This window comes from Coenobita brevimanus, chromosome 98 (genome assembly GCF_032717465.1).
Source record: "Coenobita brevimanus isolate Jiangsu-jjx chromosome 98, ASM3271746v2, whole genome shotgun sequence".
Taxonomy (NCBI): domain Eukaryota; kingdom Metazoa; phylum Arthropoda; class Malacostraca; order Decapoda; family Coenobitidae; genus Coenobita; species Coenobita brevimanus.
Window position 1 is genome coordinate 10,575,776 of NC_137051.1, and position 23,177 is coordinate 10,598,952.

Sequence of the window (23,177 nt, forward strand, 5' to 3'; positions counted from 1 at the left end):
TCCCTCTCCCCCCCTCCACCTCACTCACATACTCTCCTCGTCAGTCTCTCATTCCCCATCCTCTCCACATGGGCAAACCTCCTCAGTGTGTTTCTCCTAACACATCCTATCACATCCACATCCACACCACAATGCTCCTTCACTTCCTTATTTGTCAGTCTGTCTCTCCATGTGACTCCACATGCTTCTCTCATATAACTCATTTCCACTGCACACACTCTTGACTTCTGTCCTCCAATAAGGTCCAAGCTTCACTTCCACATGACAGAGTTGGTATCACAATACTGTCATGTAATTTTTTCACTTCCATGCTCACTTCCCTGTTTCTTATCATTCCTTTCAAGGAACCAGCAACCTTTCTTCCTTGTTGTACCCATTCAAGCACTTCACCCTCTGAACTTCCATCCTTACTCATCACACTACCCAGGTACATAAATGCACTCACATTTTCCATTTCCTCCTCATCCAACTTCACTGTACATTCACTTACTTCACTTGTCTCAAAGACCATAACTTTACTCTTCCCAACATTTGCCTGTAGATTCCATTTCTTTCACACTCTCCCAAACTCATCCACCAAGCCTTGCAGCTCCCCTTTGTCCTATCTTAACAACACAGTATCATCTGCAGACAACAGTACAGGGAGTTTCCAAACACTGTTGTCTCTCACTAGGGTCAGTCCAATATCCATTGCCTTACCTTGTATATCTAATAACCCCATCCATAATCAGATTGAACAACAACGGAGATATGACACATCGTTGCTTCAGTCCAACCTTCAAATAGAAAAATTCACGCAGTTCACTATCCACATGGACTGCAGCCTTAGCACTCCATACACACTCTTCACAGCTTTCAACAACTTCCCATCTACTCCATATATTCTTAATACTTTCCACTATCCTTGTCTATCCACCGTATCATATGCTTTCTCCAAATTCATGAAGGCCGCATACAACTTCTTTTCCTTCTCTAGAAACCTTTCCACTAAAGATCTAAGAATGAATATCTGATCTACACAACCTCTTCCCTTCATAAAACCTCCCTGTTCTTCTCCAACTAAAGCCTCTGTTATTTCCCTGTCAATAAGTATCTTACCCTATAATTTTCCTATTACACTACGAAAACAATTGCCCCTATGATTACCACACACTTCTTTTTCTTACTATATGCAGTACATCAGTTCTTTCATTAGACCAGAGTGAAAAGAGTGACTAAATATGACTAAATAAAACATATAATAACTAAAGGGTGCAGGGATTTTGCTCTTATTTCGACAGTGTGTGTACACTATGTATGTACATAAACCCATAAAGCCACCACACTTACATGTCACCAGTACACAGTATACCTCACTCTCAGCTCACTGCCTTCAGCCTTCAATTCTTTTGTTTTGTTTTGTTCTCTCTCTCTCTCTCTCTCTCTCGTCTCCCCCCCCTCCTTCCCTTTTTCCAGTCACCCACTAATTATTATGAACCTTTAATGGTTCTGAGTAAGACTAGGAATCTGCAAGACAGTGTAAAGGTAACAACATTCTTTCACACAGAATCGGGCAAAACAGTGAATGAAATCTTAAGTAAAAGTTGTGTTAATGTTTCTTCCATCCATAGCCAATATCCCGATATCGACAGTAAATATCGGCATTGGTTTGAGTTTGGAAGAAATGCAAATACAGTATCAGCAGTATATCAGTTCGGCATATCGTATCAGTACCAGCACTATTTCATAGTAAGCCTAGTGTGCCTATATACAGTATACATTGCTGCAGTCTGTAGTACTTGACTGCCAGTCTTTTATATGCTATAGGAACAGTTCAGCAAGCATAACTTATGTCTTCCTGCTGAATGATATTTGTCCATCCACCCATCCATCATCCAATCTTACGTTGCTGCATGAGGAGCATAGTTGCCCGGGGCTAGTCAGTTTGTCCTAACATTTAAGATGAGTGTGTTCTTCTCATAATTCTGGTGAAGCATGTAAGCATCTCTTTGTTTTCATTGACATTGGGTTGATCACTTCCATTATGAAAAACCAGCATCTTACATTGGCTGTGTGAGTTAGTCCAGCAACACAAATCACCAGCTTAATGTAATGGTAATGTAATTATGCACCAGTTGATATTTATGGTCAGGAGTAGTCTTATTCTTGGCAGACAACATATTGTTTCATGAAATAATTATGACTGTTGTTTAAATTTCGTCCAATTTTATGTTTTCACTGTTATTATCCAGTTACATTAGTTTCACTTTCATGAACTTGTATTTATAAGTGACCAGTGGGTTGATTTTGATTAATAATTCATACATACTTATTGGCAGGTGTACATATGGCAGCTGAAGAACACAGACTTAGTGGGTATGGCATTTATAGATACACAGGTCTATGTACATCAGCTGACGTGCATCAAGAGTCTCATCCTGGCAGCTGACATCTGCAAATCAGTCTTCCTCCTTCGCTTTCAAGAGGAAAACAGAACCCTCTCACTGGTTTCAAGGGTAATGAACAGTAATAATTGTGTAAAAGCTTCACCAACCCCCTCAATACTGTGATGTATTTTTAATAATGATAGGCTGTCACTAGACATTTACAGTAGGGAAGAAGGTAAACAAGAGAATATCTTACCTCTCCATCTTGAAAAGTTTCCCCAGAAAAATAGAAATATCAGGAAAGAACAAGCATAAGATGGTGTTGTTGCATAACATGGTCTGTCTTGACCAAGCATATTCATCGGCTCAGGTAAGCAGCTACCCCTATAGTGTTATCCCATAAGCTCACTAGGCTGTTGATGTTTCTGCATCCTACTATGGCACGTGTGCCAGAATATGTGTTATATGTTGTGTGGGCCTGTTCTACAAGCAGAGCATATGTCATCTGTAATTTTTGTCAGTCTAAATTTATGTTGTTAACTAAGGAGACTTGGGTGATATCCCAATCTAAACCTAGCTATGTAAACTCAGTCACCTCTATTTAAGGATGTCTTTGATGGATGGATGTTTGGAGGAGGGCTTATAATATAGTGCTGTGATAGAGGTATTGTATTCTCCCATGTGTTAACTGAGTATGTATTGTTTCTTCATTGCTAATGGTGGAGAGTCTTGAGGTGGGATGTTGGTGAAGGGGTTCCAGTTATGTTTGTGTGGTAATTATTTTATGCACTTGGGTGTGCTTTATGGTTCTGTCATATAATGATGAGTGTTATATGTTAGCACCTGTCACATAGAGGTATGTGCCCCTCATGATAAGAAAAAATTTTCTCTGACACTGAGGACTTTGATGTAGCCATTCATGATGTGTAGAGTGTTTTCTGTATGATATGTAAGATGTAAAGAATGTTAGATTGGCTAGGGATGCATAGGAAAACGCTGATCAGATATACAGTACTATTTGTAGAATGGGAGAATATTGAGCTTCTTTGTGTCACCTTGTATCTGTCCATGTCAGTGCCTTGAGAGCATTGAATTTGGTGGTTTGATGCCACGTGATGTGTGTGTGGTCCAGTGTCAGAAATGATGCCAAGGATCTTAGTGGAGAATGTGAGGCACAGGTGATGAGCATGATGGTGGATGTGGCTGGAGTCATCATTAGCCTGTTCTTGGCCAGTTCTGAAAGTGTGTTGAGATTGTCTAGTTGTAGTGCACAGGTTGTCTGTGATGTGATGTGTGGGTGTTTTGGTAATGTTATTTGCTCATGAGACAGGTTTGTGGGTGGTTGAGGTATGGCAATAGCATAGATATATAGGTTAAAACGTGCAGGTGAAAGAACAGATTCCTGTGAGCTCCGTTGGGAAAGTTATGTTCATGTGAAGACTTGCCCTATAGTGTAACATGTGCTTGTCTGCCAGGTAAGTTGCCAAGCCAGCATTTATTGTTTGTCTCTGAGTTTGTGTTGTATATTTTGGTCATTAGTTTGTGTCAGTGAATACCGTATATGCTGGTGTATAAGGCCGATCTGTGTATAAGACTACAGTGGAACCTCGGTCCTCGAACGTCTCACATGTCGAACAGATCGGACCTCGACCAAAAAATTCAAGAAATTTTTGCTCCAGAGGTTGACCAAAATATCGGACCTCGACCAACCTGAACGTAGCCAAACGAAGGGAAGCTGGCCGACCGACAGTCACGCGTCCACCTTTGTTGTTCGTCAACGTTGTTGTCCTGCTGTGCTTCACATTTTTCTTGATTCAGTGCAGTATTAGCCCCTAATAATGGCTCCAAAGAAAGCAAGTTCATCCAGTACGGCTACTGGCAGTGAAAAGAGGAAAGTAGTGCGGAAAATAATTGAAGAAGTGGAAAAATTATTGCTTATCTTCATCAATGAGAAACAGTTAGCAGGAGACAGTAACAGTTAGCAGGAGACAGTGTTAGTGAGTATATAGTTTGTGAAAAGGCAAGAGAAATATACAGTCACCTCGTAAAGGAAAGCACTGGTACCAGTGCTGAAACTTAAATAGGTAAGCATCTGGGGTCTTGGAACGGATTAAAATGATTTACGTTATTTCTTATGGGGAAAATTAGTTCGGTCCTCGACCAATTCGGTCCTGGAACAGCCTTCCAGAACGGATTGTGTACAAGGCCCGAGGTTCTACTGTACTCCCAATACAGTATTTCCATACAAATGCGGGTTTAGAGGTATACTCTGTGCATAAGATGAGTCCCAACTCTTTAGTCACTGGCAGCTTGCTTCCCCAGTAACCCCAGTCCTTTATCACTCTTCCCACTGACCAGTGAAGTGATACTACTAAGACATTGCTAAGCAACACAGCCTTTGGCTAGGTTTTACCTTAAACTAGCTTCTTCTATGGGTTTCACAGGCTATCTAGGCTGCATGTGCTACCTCTGTTGTCAAAATGGGTGATAATTTAATATTCGACTATAAACTCATGCTGTTAAAAACATAAAATCATGTTACTGGTACTGTGAATTTTATAAAATAGGTTAAAGGAAAGTTACATTTTATTAAAGTCATCACATCAACTGTCAGCGATTAAGAACCTTCGAAATCAGTATCATCCACATCAGACACCATCAGTTCATAAACTTCATCCTGAGCTAAAGTTTGCAGTTCTTTGTCGTAAGGATCAAACTCTGAATTCAAAGGTGTAGCTTCGGCATCGGCCTCCTCTTCCTCTTCCGCCCACAAAATGTAATCTTGTGTGCCATCCACTGAACTGGATATTCCACATTTCTTGAAAGAGTTGATGACTGTTTCCACAGAAATATCATTCTGTGCCTTGATATTAAGCACGCATATTCCTACCATTTGCATTTGGCTTTTTACCACTGATCATTCACTCGTTCCATTGCTCACGGATGCGGTCTTGAATGGTTTATTCAGACAGACATCAAGTGGTTGTAGGACTGAAGTTAATCTACCAGGAATAATGGCAATGTCACTGTTATTTATCAGTGTTGGTAATGAGCCCTGCTTCATACCTGGCAACCCTGCGCTCGGTGATAATTTGTGAACAACCCAGCCAGTCGCTGCCAAGACTCATGATGGTGTTCATGGTGTGGGCTCAGCAGGTTACTCATCTTCCTTATGTCCTCATGCCTGTATCCATGGAGATATTTTTTATGAAAGTTTGCCTTCATATAGAAAACAAGTTGTGTCTGATCATGTTAGTAATTTCAACAGTTTTTGACTGTATATGTACTATATTTAGGGAAACAAGGGTCAAGGTGAGTGTTTGGCAATGTTCCCTATCAAGCTTATGGATCCCAGAACCGCAGGATGTAGAGGTTAGGATTTTATACCTGGTGTTTAGGATGACCTCCCAGCTTTGGACATTTTTTTATGAGGTTCAAGAGTCGCCTTATACACCGGCAAATACTGTAGCACCAAAGGTTTTACTAATGTCTATTGTCCCATGAAATGTTTGATGTGTAGGTCTCACGGAGTGTTCCCGTCAGGCGTGTGTTATGTGAGGTTGGTTAGTAAGGTATTTGTGCAATGTCATTCTCCGAAGTCATGTTGTGAGGGAGCAAAGAGAACATGAAGTGTGCTAAGTAGTGTTTTGGGTATGTACAAAGGTTTCGTTGGGTTCATGCTTGGTGTAAGTGTTTTGATGATTGTTCCTTGTTTCCAGATGTTGGGAATGACAAAGTGTGTTTATGGGTAGCTGCTAATGTTTTTGAGGACCTGAATGCTGTGTGATCCTAAGTCTTTTAGGTGTAGGTTGCTGAGCCATCTAACATTGTGCATGTAGAGTACAGGTACTTTGATTTTTTTATAATGTTATGTGTCTGTTTTGGAGTGAAGGGGTTTACATTATGGTCTCATGGAAAAGACTGCCAGTGCCAAGAGGCTTTGTGTGTGTGTGTGTGTGTGTGTGTGTGTGTGTGTGTGTGTATTTACCTATTTACCTATTTGTAGTATACAGGAATTGAGCAATGCTCGTGTTGGCCTGTCTCCATATCCACATTTATCAAGTCTACCTTTACACACATGAATGTTTTTCTCATGCACCACCTCTTTGTCTAAGTCATTCCAAATATTTAAGAATATACCTAATTGTGATATACACAGAATGTACTGTGCTCGTGGGTTTCCGTCGCTGTTTCTCAATAAGTCGAATTTAACTTTAAACTCGTTTAAGTTTTTAGACTGGACGATCTCTTTGTCCAGGCTATTCCATAAGTCTATACTTCTGTAAGGAAAGCTATATTTCTTGATATCCTTCAAGCAGCTTGACTTTTTCAATTTCATTCCATGTCCTCTTGTTGCTCTCTTATCCCATACAAACAGATCTTCTTTGTCAATTTTATCTACTCCCACCATGGTCCTGAACACCACAATCATGTCTCCCCTCTTTCTCCTTTCCTCTAACGAAGGCAAATCCAGTTTTTCCAGCCTCTCTCTGTATGACAGGTCTGTCAGACTGGGGACCATCTTGGTTGCTGTTCTTTGTATTCTCGCAATCTTGTTTATATCTTTCTTTTTGTGTGGGCACCACACTACCGCTGCATATTCTAACCTGGGGCGGATCATGGCCACTATCAATTTTTTCATCATTTCCTCATCCATATAATGAAATGCTACTCTTATGTTAGTCAAGAGCTTATAAGTCTCTCCAACTATCTTGTTAATGTGCTTTTCTGGTGACAAACTATCTTGGACCAGCACTCCCAAATCTTTCTCTTCTCTCCTTTTTGTGATTAATTCATTACCCAAAAAATAATTCAGTGATGGTCTCCTGGTACTTTTACCCATTTCCAATATTTTACATTTCTTTACATTAAATTTCATTTCCCACGTCCAGCTCCAATTGTGTATCCTATCCAAATCCTCCTGCAGTATTTTACAATCCACCTCAACCTCTATCTTCCTCAAGATCTTTACATCATCAGCAAACAGACTCGCATAACTGTTCACTCCATCTACCATATCATTTACGTAAATCAGGAACATTACTGGCGCCAAGACTGAGCCTTGAGGGACTCCACTTGTTACTTCCCTCCATCCAGACATCTTTTCCTTTATTACTGTCCTCATTTGTCTGGCTCTCAAAAAGTCTCTCATCCATTCCAGAAGTTTCCCCTTTAGTCCTCCTATATATTCTAGTTTCCACATTAGTCTCTTATGAGGTACCTTGTCAGATGCCTTCTCTAAGTCTAAGTAAACACAATCCACCCAACCATCTCTCTCCTGTACCACATCAATCGCTCTTGAGTAAAAGCTCAACAAGTTTGAAACACATGACCTTCCACTTCTGAATCCAAACTGACATTCAGCCAAAATATTCATCTCTTCCAGATATTTTATCCATCTGTCTTTCAGGATTCTCTCACACAATTTTGCGACCATGCTGGTTAGAGACACTGGTCTATAATTCAGGGGTTCTTCCCTGTTTCCTCCCTTGTAAATTGGTACCACATTTGCCCTCTTCCATTCTTTTGGCACTTTCCCCTCTTCCAGTGAGCATACAATTAAGCTGTGAATTTTATCCGCCAGTTGTTCTCTGCATTCCTTCAGTACCCAATTAGAAATTCCATCAGGTCCTGGGGCTTTCCTTACATCTTGAGTTTCCAGTAATTTATACACTTCCAGCACCTCCACTTTTATATCTTTCATCACCAGAACATTTCTAATCACTCCCTCCCCTTCCACAAGCTCCTTTTCTTTAGTGAAAACTGACTGGAAACGTTTGTTCATTATTTCTGCTTGCATTGCCGCATCCTTAAAGACCTCTCCATCTACTTTCAGCTTGGTGATTCCTTCCTTTTGTTTCAGTTTGCCATTAACAAATCTATAAAACAGTTTGGGTTCATCCTTGCATTTGTCAGTTATACCTTTTTCAAAATTCCTTTCTTCTTCCCTATGTATTCTTGTGTATTCGTTTCTTGTTCTTTTATATTCTTCCTTTGTTCTGTCGTTACCTCTCTTTCTCCAATTGTTCCACGCCTTATCTCTCTCTTTTTTGGCTATCATACACCTTCTATTAAACCACTCCTTTTTCCTGTTTTCATTCCCTCTTACTCTTGGTACAAATTTTTCCACTCCCAAATTATAGAGGTCTAGAAAGATATCCCACTTCCTCTGTATCTCTCTTGTTTCTCTGAATTTTCTCCAATCCACATTTTCAAAAAATTTTCTCAATCCTGTAAAATTTGCTTTGCCAAAGTTGTATCTTCCCTGTCTATGAAGCTCGTCTCTTGGCTCAACGTTTCCTATTAACATCTGGAACTCAATGACCACGTGATCACTTTTTCCCAAAGGACAGAGATATTCCAATGATTCTATTACATCGGGTTCTTTGGTGAACAGTAAATCTAACCTTGCTGGTGTGTCCTCACCTCGAAACCGTGTCTCTTCTTTGACCCACTGCGTCATCACATTATTCATTATTATATTTAATAACATAGTGCCCCACGAATCCTCGCCGCCTCCCGAGTACCATTCCTCCCAGTTCACCTCTTTACAATTAAAGTCACCCACCAAAATTATATTATTGCTTTTCTCAATTATTTTTTGCAAGTAGCTAGCCATATCTGACAACATCTCATGGTATTCGTCATCCTTCCATGCTCTCGTCTTTGGGGGAACATACACTACCGCCATATGTCTCTTAACATTCTCTCCAGTTTCTAATTTCATATATATCACTTCAGCCCTGCTTTCTCCCATTTCCACAGTATCTACATTTATGTTGTTCTTCACTGCTATCATCACTCCTCCTCCCTTTTTTTCTTTTCTGTCTTTTCTCCACAGTTTGTATTTACCATCTCCCAAATGAACATCAATATCTTCTCTTAATTTGGTCTGTACAAAGCACATGACTTCAGGTTCATGTTCTCTCAAGAAATCATTAATTTCGATCCTTGTTGATATGAAACCATCAACATTAGTATATATCACCTTCAAATTATTTTTGACATTATTAATACCCTCTTCTCTCCTACTCTCTGTCCGTACCACTTCCTCAACTTCTGATCTTTCACAACCATCCCCCCTAGTTTCCTTCACTTCTATTTCCTTAAATACCATTTCCTTACTTTCATATCCAGTACTCTCCAAAAAAAAGTATTACGTTCTTCCTCTGTCCTCTTATCATTTTTTTCCTTTACTTCTTCCTTTAATGATTTTAAAACTTCTCTTTCTTCTTCATTCAGATCTTTTCTTATTATAATATTTTCCATCCCCGCCTCTTTGCTTAATTTCCAGGTCACTTTAAGTATCTCATTTATTACACTTTCTGTTGTAAACTTGACTCTCATTGGTCTTGTTTCCCCTTTCTTATAAGGCCCTATCCTCCTTACTTCCTCAATTTCTTTTACCCACTTGTCTCCTTCGGGGTCAGTCTTGCCTAATATTCCTCTCACCATGTTCGTGTCTCTCTCGAGTCTTGCGAACCTAACCTTTTCTTCCTCTTCCCTGTTTCCAAATACTGCCACACATCTGTTCCTTCCTACAGTTTCTCTCACTATTTTCTCTTTTTTCTTCAGTATTTCACTACATTTTCTTCCATTTCTTTCTTGTTCATTTCCCTTTCTTCCTGGATGATCTCTCTTAAGCTGACCACTTCTTTCTGTTCTTCTTCTACGTGTGCCCACTTTGCCTTATGTTCTTCTAATACATTACTCACCTTCTCCGTTTTATTAGTACTCTCTTCAAGTTTCCTCCTCAGTTCATCATTTTCCCTCTTCAAATTCCTAATCTCTTCATTGGCTGTTTCGTTGGACTGGATTAGACTCTGTATGGTGGTTTCCGTATTTCCTGACACCTCCTTTATCACTAGATTCTCTACTTTTTTTTCGAGTTCACTAATCCTCATAATTAATGTTTTCACCAGGTCCATGACATTAGTATTAGCATCAAATCCTTGAAATTCCATTCCCTCATTGTTTACATCTTCGGCCATGTTTAATGTAAAGTACCTAAACAGCTGTTACCGAATAAGCCACAAACATTCATGTATACTATTGCCAACAAATCTTTACATTTTTGGTAGTGTACTAACTTTCATTATTTTAAATTTAAAGAAAGACCCTAGGAGACAGGACAGACAAAATTCCTGAAACTACTCAAGGTTAGGAGCGATGCCTGGGACGTCCGCTCTCTCCGGCTGTTCGAGAGTGTGTGTGTGTGTGTGTGTGTGTGTGTGACTTGTATTTGCATAGTGATCCATGAGTATGAGCTTGTTGTTTGTAAGAAGTGTTGTGCTTGTTGTCGGCAGTGATGACAGCATGGCACTTGTGCTTGTATGTGTTTCAGTTGTTGTTGAGTGAGCCCAGTCTCTCTGGCCAAGAAGATCCATCAACTGCAGGCAAGTATTCATCCCTGCATGGCCATCCTGTGCAGTGAACTGATTTTCCTTTGTGGCAAACAGTGCCTCGCCACAGTAAAGTGTAGAGAAGAGTGTGGGGGCTTGGTTCCTGGATGGATGCCACATTTGTCTTTCTCCTCCCATTTAACAAAGGCCATCCCCCTCTTCATTACTCATATTTTTACATCTCTCATCACCCCATCCATATATGTATATTGAACAACCATGGGGACATCACACAACCTTGTCGCATGCCCACACCGATCATGAACCATCCACTTAGATGCCCATTAACCCTTACACATGCTTCACTACCATCATAAAAACTCTTGATGGCACCTAGCAGCTTACCATCTACACCATACATTTGCAAATAATTTCCACAATCCTTCTCTCTACCATTCCTAAAGCCACCATGTTCATCACTTACTAGGACTTTTGATATCTCTCGTACTTTCTCCATAGTAATTCTTCCATGTGCCTTCCCTACACATTCAGTAAACTTATGCCATGATAATTCTTGCACTCACTTTGCTCACCTTTATTTTTGTACAGGGGTACAATCACAGCCTTTTTCTGCTCTGCTGGCACAGTATCACTCATCCATGCCTTCATACAGATCTCCAACAAGCACTTCATTCCACTCTCTCCACTACACTTAATCATCTCTTCATACACCTCATCAGCCCCAGCTGCTTTCCCATTTTTCAGCCGCTTCACAGCACTCTTCACCTGTGCAAGTGTCACGTCTCCTGGCACTGCATTCCTTCGCTGCACGCCTCCAACACCAGTCATGTTTAAAATGGCTCTGCTCTCTCTGTTCCTATTCATCATTCATTCAAAATATTCTTTGCTTCTGGTCCTTACTTCATCCCTGTGGGTTAATAATCAACATCCCTCACACCATCACATTTTTTTCTGTTTTCACTTCTACATTTCCGCACTTCTTCCCTGAATAACTTTCTATTTTCAGAGTAGTTTTCATTCATTTTTTTTCCTAGATCATCATTTACCTCATTCTTTTTCTTCTTCACTAGTCCCTTTACATGCTTCTTGCACTCAATATATTCATTTCATATTTCAACTGAACCCTGTCCTGTAACCACTTTTGTCACTTCTTCCTCTTTTCCTCTGCTGCTTTCTTAACCTCATCATCCCACCATTCTGTACCTTTCTTTATTGTTGTTACTCTTGCCACATCACACACCGCTTTAGCATTTCTAACGAAGCAATCCCTATATGCATTCCACAGGCTGTCCAGATCCATTTAATTCCAAATCACTGATTCCAGCTCCTCCTCTACTTTGGTCTTGATATCATCTGACATTTCTTTGATCCTCAGCTTCTCAACTTTCAGTCTTTCTTCCTGACTGCTTCTCACTCTCCTGATCCACCTCACTCCTCTCAACTTGATCTTATATACCACAATCATATGATCTGACAGACCTCCACATCGTCCTCACACAGCCCTCGTATCAGCAACCATTCCCAGCACCAACCTCTCTATGAGCACGTAATCAATCTGGTGTGTCTTTCAACACAATCCCCATTCCCTCTATGCCATGTGTATTTATGTTCATCTTTGTATTTGAAATATGAGTTACAAATGCACAACCTCCTTTCCTGACACATCCTTCAGTCGCTTCCAATTATCATTTTCTCCAGGTACTCCATTTCAACCCATTATGTTATCCTAAGGACCAGTGCCTACTCTTCTATTCATATCACCCATTACGATCACTATAAAGTTCCTGGGCTTTTCTCCCGCTACTTCATCCAGCTCATCCCAAAACCTGTCCTTGTGTCTCATACTCCTGTCCTCACATGGTGCATGTGGTACAATAATCACCATATGTATATATATATATATATTCATATACATTCAGTAATCCCTCTACTGTCCGATGTAATAGAGCCAAAGGCATGCCTGGAAAGTGGTCCTGTCCGGAAAGTGGGCCTCTGATTGCTGGACTGGTACTTTTTTACCCTAATCCAGCCTAACTTTGAAAGCCACCTACTTAACTCCTTACCAGCCATGCATAGGACTTATTTAAACCTATTTAAGACCCTATTCACACCAATAATGGACATAAAGCATGAAATAAATGAAACGGAACCAAAGAATGAGGAATTAGAAGTGACTGTACCTCAGCCAGGGTATTTACAGCACTTCTGTGGCCACCTTCTTAAGGCTTTGGCAGTGGTGAAAATGCTCTTGAAGCACATACAGTAATCCAGTGTTGTGCTGCATTTACAGTAATTCTTTGCACTGTGAGATAATTGTTTAACACTGCACATTGTTAATTGCAACACGCCAGTTTCAAACGCCAGTTTGCACTCCACAGTTAATCCTTTGCACTCTAAATTCTAATATCTTAACACTGCACAACACTGTAAATTCCCATGTGGTCTACTTGCGAGGTATTGCAGTTTATTCATTGTTTATTCGCCAAAAATGAGCACGTGTGGCATGCGCTGTGATGAGCATCCACTCGCGATCAAAGTTAAGCAGTAACTGTTGATGACAGGGAAACAGAGTTGCCAGATCGCATCTGCCACATTACGAAACTCCTCAGTTTTCATTACCAAATTTAACTCTTCATTACCAAATTCGTAAAGCTAGCATTCATTCTTCACTAATTATACTGTATATATAAGTGGAAATACATGTAATCACTCTTCTTAGAATTAACAGCATGTTGATTATTTTCACGCTATGTTGGCTATTGGCTAGCAGATTAATCAGAGAGAGCAAACAATCCACCATCTCCATCCTGTGTATCCTCATACATGTGAAAAATCCATTTGGTAATACATTATTCTGATTCATTACCAAACGAATTTTTCATTACCAAATTGGCGCACATTTGGTAATGAAAAATACCAAATGGCAACCCTGACAGGGGCAGGGGGAGAGAGGAGGAAGGAAGGGGTGAAGGGTTCGTGATGTAACAGCTGGTTGGTGCCGCGCGGTAATTTCAAAGTGCAGGTGGGAAAAAATTCAGATTTTGGGGGGATTTTTTTGGGGTGTGGGGGGGGGGGTTCCGAAGGTCCAGGCCCGCAATGTCCGGTAAGTGGGGTGTCCGGAAAGTGGGTGTCCAGAAAGTACGGGGATTACTGTATATATATATACAGTAATCACTCCAATATCCGACGTAATAGAGCCATAGGTAGGTCCGGATATTGGTTCTGTCCGGATATTGGGCCCCAGCTTATGGACTTGTACTTATGGACCCTAACTCAGAGAAACACCTATACAACTCCCTCTGGACATGCATAGCACCTATTTAAGACCCAAATCACACCAATAAGGCACATAAATGACTGAAATAAATGCAAAAGAAACATAAAATGAGGGTTTAGAAGTAGGTTCATACAATAATAAACATTCTGGTGACTGGCTCCTGGACTGGTACTTATGGACCCTAACCTAGCCTAACTCAGAAAAACACCTTCCTACTGCACATGCATAGCTCCTAACACCCTATTTACACCAATAAAGGACATTAAAGAGTGAAATGAGGTACGTATAGTATGGAAAAACGTACAGTATGAAACATTCTGCCTACTTACAGCAAGTCCATGGCCACCTCGAAGAATAACCGCCTCCTCTCGGACTCTGACAGTAAGAAGGATTTCCTGAAGCACTTGCAGTACACTGTTCCTGATGTCTTGCACTGAACTTAGTCAATCGCACACAGAAGTCCGTTCTCTTCACAGTGTGCACTCTTGTCTAACTAATGCTCCATTGTAACTTACTAAGTGTTTCACTTTAACTTTTCCCATTCTTATAATTTTCCAAAGCCAAAACAAACAAGTCTATTTACATTAAATTTTTTTTCAATTGAGTCTTTTCTCTCACAACTGTAAATCCTTAACACAACACACTGTTTTTTTCACTGCACAACACTCTAAATTCCTGTGTGGTCTAGTGGAGAAGTTCTTGCTGTTTATTCACTGTCAGAGTCCGAGAGTATCACTGGCAGGTGACTTAGGGGTGCATTGCTGGGTCGTGGTGATGGCTTACCCACTGCAGACGACTCTGAAGACAGCCGCAAACTCACGTCGAGCGGTGACTCCACCGTGGCTGATGTGCTGGGCTGTGGCTCGGAGCATGAGGGCCTGTCTTGGGGAGGCAACGGAGTGGAGCCAGGGCTGGGCACAGCGGGGGTCACGGGCCTGAAAAAACTGTCAATGGTTGATTGACGCAATGACCGACGATTCTGACGATTGATGATGCGCTGCCTGAAAGCACGCACTTCCTCCACGAGTCCCAAGGGCCCCATCTCCCTGTCGCAGTCCGGGTGTTCCAGGTAGTCTAATACGAACTCTAGATGCTCTGGGGGGGCGCGGTAGCACAGTGGTAGCACGCTGGACTCGTAATCGGGGGATTGCGAGTTCGAGCCTCGCCCGGGCTGCCGTGCCGGGAGTGGTAGCTCGCTCCTGTAACCCTAGCGGGGCTATATAGTCCAATACAGGGCTTAGCTCGGGGGAACTCCATTTCTCCCATTTCTCTAGATGTTCCCGGAGTGCGCTCAGCTTGGGGATGGCTGAAGTAGTGTCCTGCTGAGAGGAGTCCGCATCATCGTCGCCTTCTTCGTCGGAATCTTCAAGTTCAGAACTGACACCTGCAACTGAAGACGCGATCTCGATATCAGACAACGTCTGATACCCAGGATCGCCCTCGTCGTCATCCAACCACTCACGAACATCGTCCACATCAACATCGTCGCCGTGCATACGTAGCCGTGCATGGAAGTCATCCACGTAAAACTCTAGAAAATCGTACTCCACATCTGTTCCGAGAAGCAGATGAGACCAACCATTTTCCAGAGTCTTCACAGGGACTTCCTTCCATGCACTAGCCCAGTTGTACAGCGCAGACTTTATGTTGTAGTGGCGAAGGTTTTCCAAAGTCCGCTTGCCTCGTGTGTCCCGTCCCTCCCTGCGCTCGTCCTCGTCCTCGAGAACAACCATCACCTCGTCCAGGAACTTCTGACGGTATAGGCGCTTTGTTGCCACGATCACTCCTTGGTCCATTGGTTGGATGAGAGCAGTCGTATTAGGTGGCAGAAACATGCACCTAATACGGCCATTTTCAGCAACCAAGTCCTTGTCACGCAGCTGGGCAGGTGCATTGTCGAGTAGAAGGAGGGCCTTTACGTGGTCGCGCGGAATTCCCAGTGTCTTCGTCTGGTAATGGATGACCTCCTTGACGAACCAGTCTTTGAAGATCACAGCTGTGAACCATGCCTTCAAAGAATGGTACCAGACGACAGGAAGGACATCCATCACCCCACGAAGGCACCGAGGCTGCTTTGCACGGCCAACAACAGCGGGCTTAAGCCGGTGCATGCCGTTAGCACTGGCACAACACAAAGCAGATATCCGTTCCTTGGAAAGCGTGCGGCCAGGTACACGCTTCTCCGTCTCCTCGGCTAGAGTGTTCATTGGCAGCGAGCGATAGAATAGGCCAGTTTCGTCAGCGTTGTAGACTTGACCGAGCGTTAGGCCCTCCCTGTCGATCAAGCCTTTCACCTTGTGCTGAAACTCGTCAACTCCATCCTCGTTAGCGTCCAATGCTTCGCCATGTGCTTTACGGTTGGTAAGGCCATGTCGCAACTTGAACGCGAAGAGCCAACCCTCAGATGCCTTGAAGTCTAGGGCGTCGTGAAGCCTGGCGAACTTCTCAGCGAGTCTTCAGCTCCTTTCCACGTACCATCACACCAGCAGCACGTTGTTGTCGATACCAAATCAACGTGGATCGGTCGATTTCTGCAAACTTGGGGGTAAACATAACCTTCCTTTCCACGTTGCGTTTGCTTCTTGACGAGAAGTCAGCTGTGTACTGCATGAGTTTGTCTCGGGACCTCTTGATATCGAACAAAGTAGACTGGGCCAGGTTAAACTCGCGGAGAATGCGGGAAGAAGACCACCCCGCATCTACTTTCTCCAATATCTCCCTCTTCTTCTCCAGAGTCAACACCACTCTCTTCCTTTTCTCAGGTGGCGGGGCCATCATCACACACACTAAGAGGAGGCCCGAGAGCAGCAGGAGGCCCTACAGCAGGTAGGGCACCACCACAAAAGCGATCACGTGGGCAGCCATTACGACGAGCGTGCACTCGCGGTGAGAGACAGGTGGAATGTGGGGAGGATGCAGCGGCGCTCTGTTGGACATCGGAGGAATGACGCGCCTAAACAATGCTCTCCCGCGGCGCGCGCGGTAAGTTCAAATTACAGACGGGAATTTTTTTTTTTTTGGGGGGGGGGGATGTTGGATCCCAGGACGATTATGTCCGGGTAGTGGGGATGTTCGGTTATTGGGCATCCGGATATTAGAGTGATTACTGCAATATGATTGAAAATAATGTAGTATACGTGTTTTTAGCTGTGAAAATGGAAATGTTTGTTGAGTGACAGGAAGACCGCCGCCGCGCTGCATGTTGGCCGTACGCTTCGTTGATTTTAGCCTTATTTTCAGTGTTTATTGTACAAATACGGATTCCAAACTACCTGTACGTTGTAGTATAAAGTTTACTGTGATAGAATGAGGCTGTGGTAGAGGGGAAGCCGGGTTGCTGGAGGTGTGAAAGTGAAGATTTTGTTACCCAACTTTGCAAGTCTCCACACGTCCTTGGGTAGTCCACGAAGGCTCAACACCTGTCTCTGGAGAAAGCTGAATGTAAGTACTATCTGCCATACCAAGTATAATGTTCTAGGGTTAATCTCTGATTTTTGGCTAATATTTTCCTACAGGTACTCAGACCGCGATCGAACGCCGCCACCCAGGGGGGGTTGGCTGTCCATTGGCCGTGTATTAGGGGTTAATCATTCATTTTTCCATCAGGATCAGAATTGTCATAACAGTCTCTGCTATCTTGATTATTTATTTTCTCCAGGACCAATCTTGTCATAATAATTGCTGTTTTCATGAGTATTTACTTTCTCCACCAGGACCAGAAGCCATTGCAGGTATATGGTGTGCAGTACTTGGTGGACAACACTGCTTTGGCCTTTATATGCAGTGATGTTGACAAGAATCTGGTGGTGTTCACATACAACCCTGAGTCACATGAAAGTAATGGTGGCACACGACTCATCAGGAAGGGTGACTTCCACTTGGGTTCCCATGTTAACTCATTTTTCAGGTAGGTAGCAATATAATATTGAGTCACTAAAGTAACCACATGAGAAGATTTATTTAAGAAAAAAAAAATTTAATACAAGGGGGTCTTTCCTTCGTGTTCATTTTCGTTTTTGAAGGCTCCAACTTGCTTGCATGCGTTGGCCTTGGTCACCTTATGACAGCTTTCCATGCTGCTCAGTTCTCTGGCAGCTTCCCTATTTAGTCCCATAACCCTGAGGTCAAGCTCAATGACCTCGTCCCAGGTCTTTCTCGGTCTACCTCTTACTATCCTACCCCCAAAAGTTATCACTTCTCGCATTCTCCACCAAGTTATCATCCCCCATCCTCTCCGCATGCCCAAACCATCCCAGTCTACCTCTCCTTATCATAACACCAATACACTTCAGTCCCATCCTACCTCTCAACCCTTCCATTGTAAGTCTGCCCCCCCCCTCCCCCCCTCAAGGCCTTGCACTCAAGAATCCACTGCACATCCACCTAATCATTGCCATTTCTGTACATTTGAGCCTATGAATATCCTCTTCCTTTACTGCTCAGATGTCACTACCATACATCATTACGCTCCTAACACATGCCGCATACAAAGATCCCTTAGCACAGAGGGAAAACCCTCTCAGTGTCAAGAGAGGCAACAGCTCTCTGAATTTCTTCCAACCACTCCTCACTGTAGCCACAGAGCTTGCTCCAGCCCCACCCCCAGTGCATAACATATCTCTCAGATAACAAAAACTCTTCCACACAGTCACGAGACTCACCAGCAAGTTCAATCCTTTCGCACCTGGCAATATCCACATGGTCTCCCCGACACACCGCACACATGAAATCAGCTTTATCTCGCAGTCTACCTCTAATACCACCATATCTCTTATGCACCCACTTATCACAAACACTTCATAAGATGGAATTACTTCCTACTCCCTTGTGACAAATCACACATGGCCACTCTCCCTCTTCTTTGATAGTACCACCCCCAGACCTAGATACCATTGCTTTTATCTGCATTTACTCATAAGGCCTTGTGCCCCATACCATCTCTCCACTTCCTAAATCTTTCCTCTGCCTTCCCCTTATTCTCTGCAACCAACACCAAATCATCAGCATACAATATATCCCACAGGAGTCCATTTCTGAAGTCATGTGAGAGGACTTCAAGTAACATGATAAACTACAAGGGGCTCAGGACTGACCCCCTGATGCACACCAACATTCATGGAAAACTCATCATTCAGATCTCCATTCACCCGTACCTGGGTGTGAGCACCCAAATTAATGGCTGTAATGACCCCAACCAGCCACTCCTCGATTTCAAGCTTTCTCATTGCCCACCTCACCACATCTTGAGGGATTCTGTCAGTGGCCTTCACCAAATCAACAAAAACAAAGTACAGTTTCCTTCTCTTTCCTATATATTTTTCCTGAAGCTGTCAAACAGTGAATCTTGCATCAGTGCTCCCTTTCCCTGCCATAAACCCAAACTGCATCTCATCAATATTCACTCTCTAATCATACCTTCTATAACTCTCTCCATTACCTTCATTATGTAGTCTAAAAGCCTTATGCCTCTATAATTTCCTCTTTCCAGGGGATCATCCTTCCCCATGTACACATTTACAATTACGTTCTTCAGCCAGTCATCTGGGAAAACACACTCATATATAATCGTATTTATCAGGTCATGAGGCTTTCAACATATAAGCAGTCAACCCAGACACACCTGCAGCCTTACCCACCTGCATCCTGCCTATTGCCTTGCTCACATTAGCAGCATCAACTAGGGTCAAACATTGGATCTGCTAGCTCCAAACCTTAGCTGAATAAAACCATAAAAGCATCAGGCATTTGCTGTAATGAAATTAAGAAGATATCTTTGTGGTGAAGGGGGTAACAGAGATTGTTGTGAACTAGTGATTTTCAGCTCTCTCTCTCTGTCTTATCTATAGCCAGATGCCACAATCCTGTAAGGGGTGCCCTTTTGTCTTTGAGTTAGTTGATTTACAGGGAGGGGCACCAACCCTCCTCCAAGCAAATGATTTCTTTTATACTCATGATTTAACCGGTGAATGTTAATGCAATACTGGTAAGTATTTTCCATTTCATATCATGAGGCAAGTGTTTACTATCACATGCTATATAAATATTCATACCTGCACAGTTGTTGACTTTATTCATGGGTTTTATTCGCCCTTGTGTAGAGTACAGCTCTCATGTGTGGGGATATTTCCCACATACAGCTCTTCTCAACAAGGAGTCAAAGGCTTTTCATCTCATTAACTCTCCTCCTCTTACTGACTCCCTTCAACCTCTGTCTCTTTGCCACACTGTTGCATCTTTATTTCTTTTCTGTCGCTACTTCAGTGGTCACTGTTCCTCTGAATTGTCTGTTTGCATCCCTCCACCACTACAGCAGGCACATAGCACCTATCAAGCAGCAATCCCTCATCCTTTTTTCTCTCCAACTCTCTAATACGAGAGTTAACAGTTACTCCCAGTCCTTCATGCATGCAACAGGTCTTCCTCTGTCCATATTTCGTACTGCCCATGACCAGTCTTTCAAGCGCAGTGTGTCTGGGCATCCCAAAATGAACAGATCTTGAATTTAGCTCTCTGTTATCTTGTTTTTGTTTTTTTCTTGGAACAATCTTTCAGACTTCTGGCCTTTGGTTCCTTCTTCTTGCATTAAAAATTATATATATATATATATATATATACAGTATCTATAAAGTAGGGAATGTGAAGGTGGATGGAATAGTTGGTGAGTGGGGTGTGCCTGCTGAGATAGATGAGAATGGCAGTGCGTTAGTGGACATTTGTGCTGAGAGGGGGTTGGTGATAGCCAATACCCTCTTCAAGCATAAAATGATCCACAGGTATACATGGCGAGTGATGAGAAGGGTGGGTGGTGAACTGAATGAAAGGAAGGCAATGATTGATTATGTGTGTATGGATGAAAGGATGCGAAGATGTGTAATGGATGCAAGAGCTTATAGAGGTTCGGGGAGTGGACTTTCTGACCACTACTTGGTGGTGGCCAGAATTAGGATCCAAGTAAGATGGAGGAATAGAAGAAGGGAAAGACGAGAGGAAGGAGTAGTTGCAAGGAGAGTGGAAAGATTACAAGAGGATGAGAAAAAGGCAGAGTATAAGAGAGAAGTGGAGGAACGATTAGGCAAATATGAATTGGAGCAGATGGGGGACGTGGAAGGTGTGTGCAGGATATTTACAGAAGAAATATGTGCAGCATGTGATGTGGTTTGTGGGGTGAATAGAAGACGGAGGGGGGTGCAAGGAACAGAGTGATGGACTGAAGAGGTGAGACAGGCTGTGGCACAAAAGAAGAAAGCATACAATGAATGGATGAGAAATAGGGGCGTGGAAGAAGTTGAGAGGCGGAAGAGAGAGTTATATGTAGAAAGAAAGAGAGAGGTGAAAAGATTAGTAAGAGAGAGTAAGAAGAGAGTTGATGAGGAATTTGGAAGGAATTTGAGTGTAAAGTGGAGGGACTGTAAGAAAATGTTCTGGAAAGAGGTGAAGAGAGTAAGACAGGGTGGAAGTGAGGTTAGCAGGGGAGTGAAAGATAAAAATGGTAGATTACTAGTGGAGAAGGGAGAAAAAGTGAGCGGATGAAGAGAACACTTTAAGAAATTGTTGAACATACAGGATGGAAGTAATGCGAGTATAAGTGGCTGGGGAATGGCTGGGAGAAGGAAGGAGATGAGAAGACAGGAAGAAATCAGTAGGATAGAAGTTGTGGAAGCAATGAAGAAAGTTAAATTGGGGAAAGCCCCAGGAATTGATGGAGTGTGTGATGAAATGCTGAAGCATGGGGGAGAGATAGTAGTAGAATGGATGTGGAAGATGTGCAGATTGGCCTGGGAAGAAGGTAGCGTCCCGGAGGATTGGAAGTCAGGTATAATTATTCCCTTGTACAAAGGAAAAGGGGAAAAAGAAGTGTGTGGTAATCATAGGGGCATTTGTCTTCTTAGTATAATAGGAAAAGTGTATGGTAGGATACTTATTGACAGAGTTAGAGAAAGAACAGAGGAATTAGTTGGAGAAGAACAGGGAGGCTTTAGGAAGGGAAGAGGTTGTGTAGATCAGATATTCATTCTTAGATCTTTAGTGGAAAAGTTTCTAGAGAAGGGAAAGAAGTTGTATGTGGCTTTCATGGATTTGGAGAAAGCATATGACAGGGTGGATAGACAAGGATTGTGGAAAGTATTAAGAATATATGGAGTAGATGGGAAGTTGTTGAATGCTGTGACGAGTATGTATGATGGTGCTAAGGCTGCAGTGCGTGTGGATGGTGAACTAAGTGAATTTTTCTCTTTGAAGGTTGGGTTGAAACAGGGATGTGTCATGTCTCCATGGTTGTTCAATCTGTACATGGATGGGGTAATTAAAGAGGTACAAGGTAGGGTAGTGGATGTTGGAGTGGCCCTGGTGAGAGAGGATAGTGTTTGGAAACTCCCTGTACTGTTGTTTGCAGATGATACTGTGTTGTTGAGTGAAGACGAAGGGGAGCTGCAAGGCTTGGTGGATGAGTTTGGGAGAGTGTATAAGAAACGGAATCTAAAGGTGAATGTAGGGAAGAGTAAAGTGATGGTCTTTGAGAGAGGTGAAGTCAGTGAATGTACAGCGAGGTTGGATGGTGAGGAATTGGGAAATGTGAGTACGTTTAACCCTTTAACCGCCGGCATTGTTTTGCCCCGACTGGCCTCTCCCGCGGGGGTTCCAGCCAAAATGTAAACAAACTTTAAACCTTTATAACTCTGCACAGAATAAATCTAGAGCGAAAAATAAGGTACCATTAGAAAGTACTAACCTTCGGCTTTGCAATGATGTAGGTTTCATGATTTCGTTGACTATCACTGGATGGGCAGTGCCATTAGAAGTGAGCGTTCTAAAATCACTATTTTTCGCTCACACACCATTACCAAATGCCAACCTCATTCTGATAATAATAATATAAACATATATGAACACTGCACATACGATAAACACCCACTCTGTCGGTGAATAAAACCCACACTTGTAGACGAAGAATATAATTACCAAACAGTTTCGGTGGACACTGCCACCATCTTCAGTGGTCGAGATAGTGAGAGGGAGTGACATACTGACTATACAAGGGTTCCTTTTTATGCGTGTGTGTGTGGAATGGTGGGGTAAAGGTGAGGTGGGGTGGGGTAGATTGTAAGCGGGGATTAACCCAAGGGGGATTTTGGGGGGGACGTTACCGGACAGGTCAGGTGTAATTCCTATCTG

At 42.6% G+C, this 23,177-nt stretch overlaps 1 protein-coding gene across 1 annotated transcript in view; it reads left to right on the forward strand.

Annotated features, from left to right (window-relative positions):
• Positions 1-23,177, forward strand: part of Cpsf160 (cleavage and polyadenylation specificity factor subunit 1) — a 265,363-nt gene that overhangs the window by 218,020 nt on the left and 24,166 nt on the right. Inside the window, exons 22-23 of the mRNA XM_080283825.1 lie at positions 2,319-2,495; positions 17,720-17,913. Coding sequence (XP_080139951.1) covers positions 2,319-2,495; positions 17,720-17,913 — 371 coding nt within the window. The remainder of the gene's footprint in view (positions 1-2,318; positions 2,496-17,719; positions 17,914-23,177) is intronic.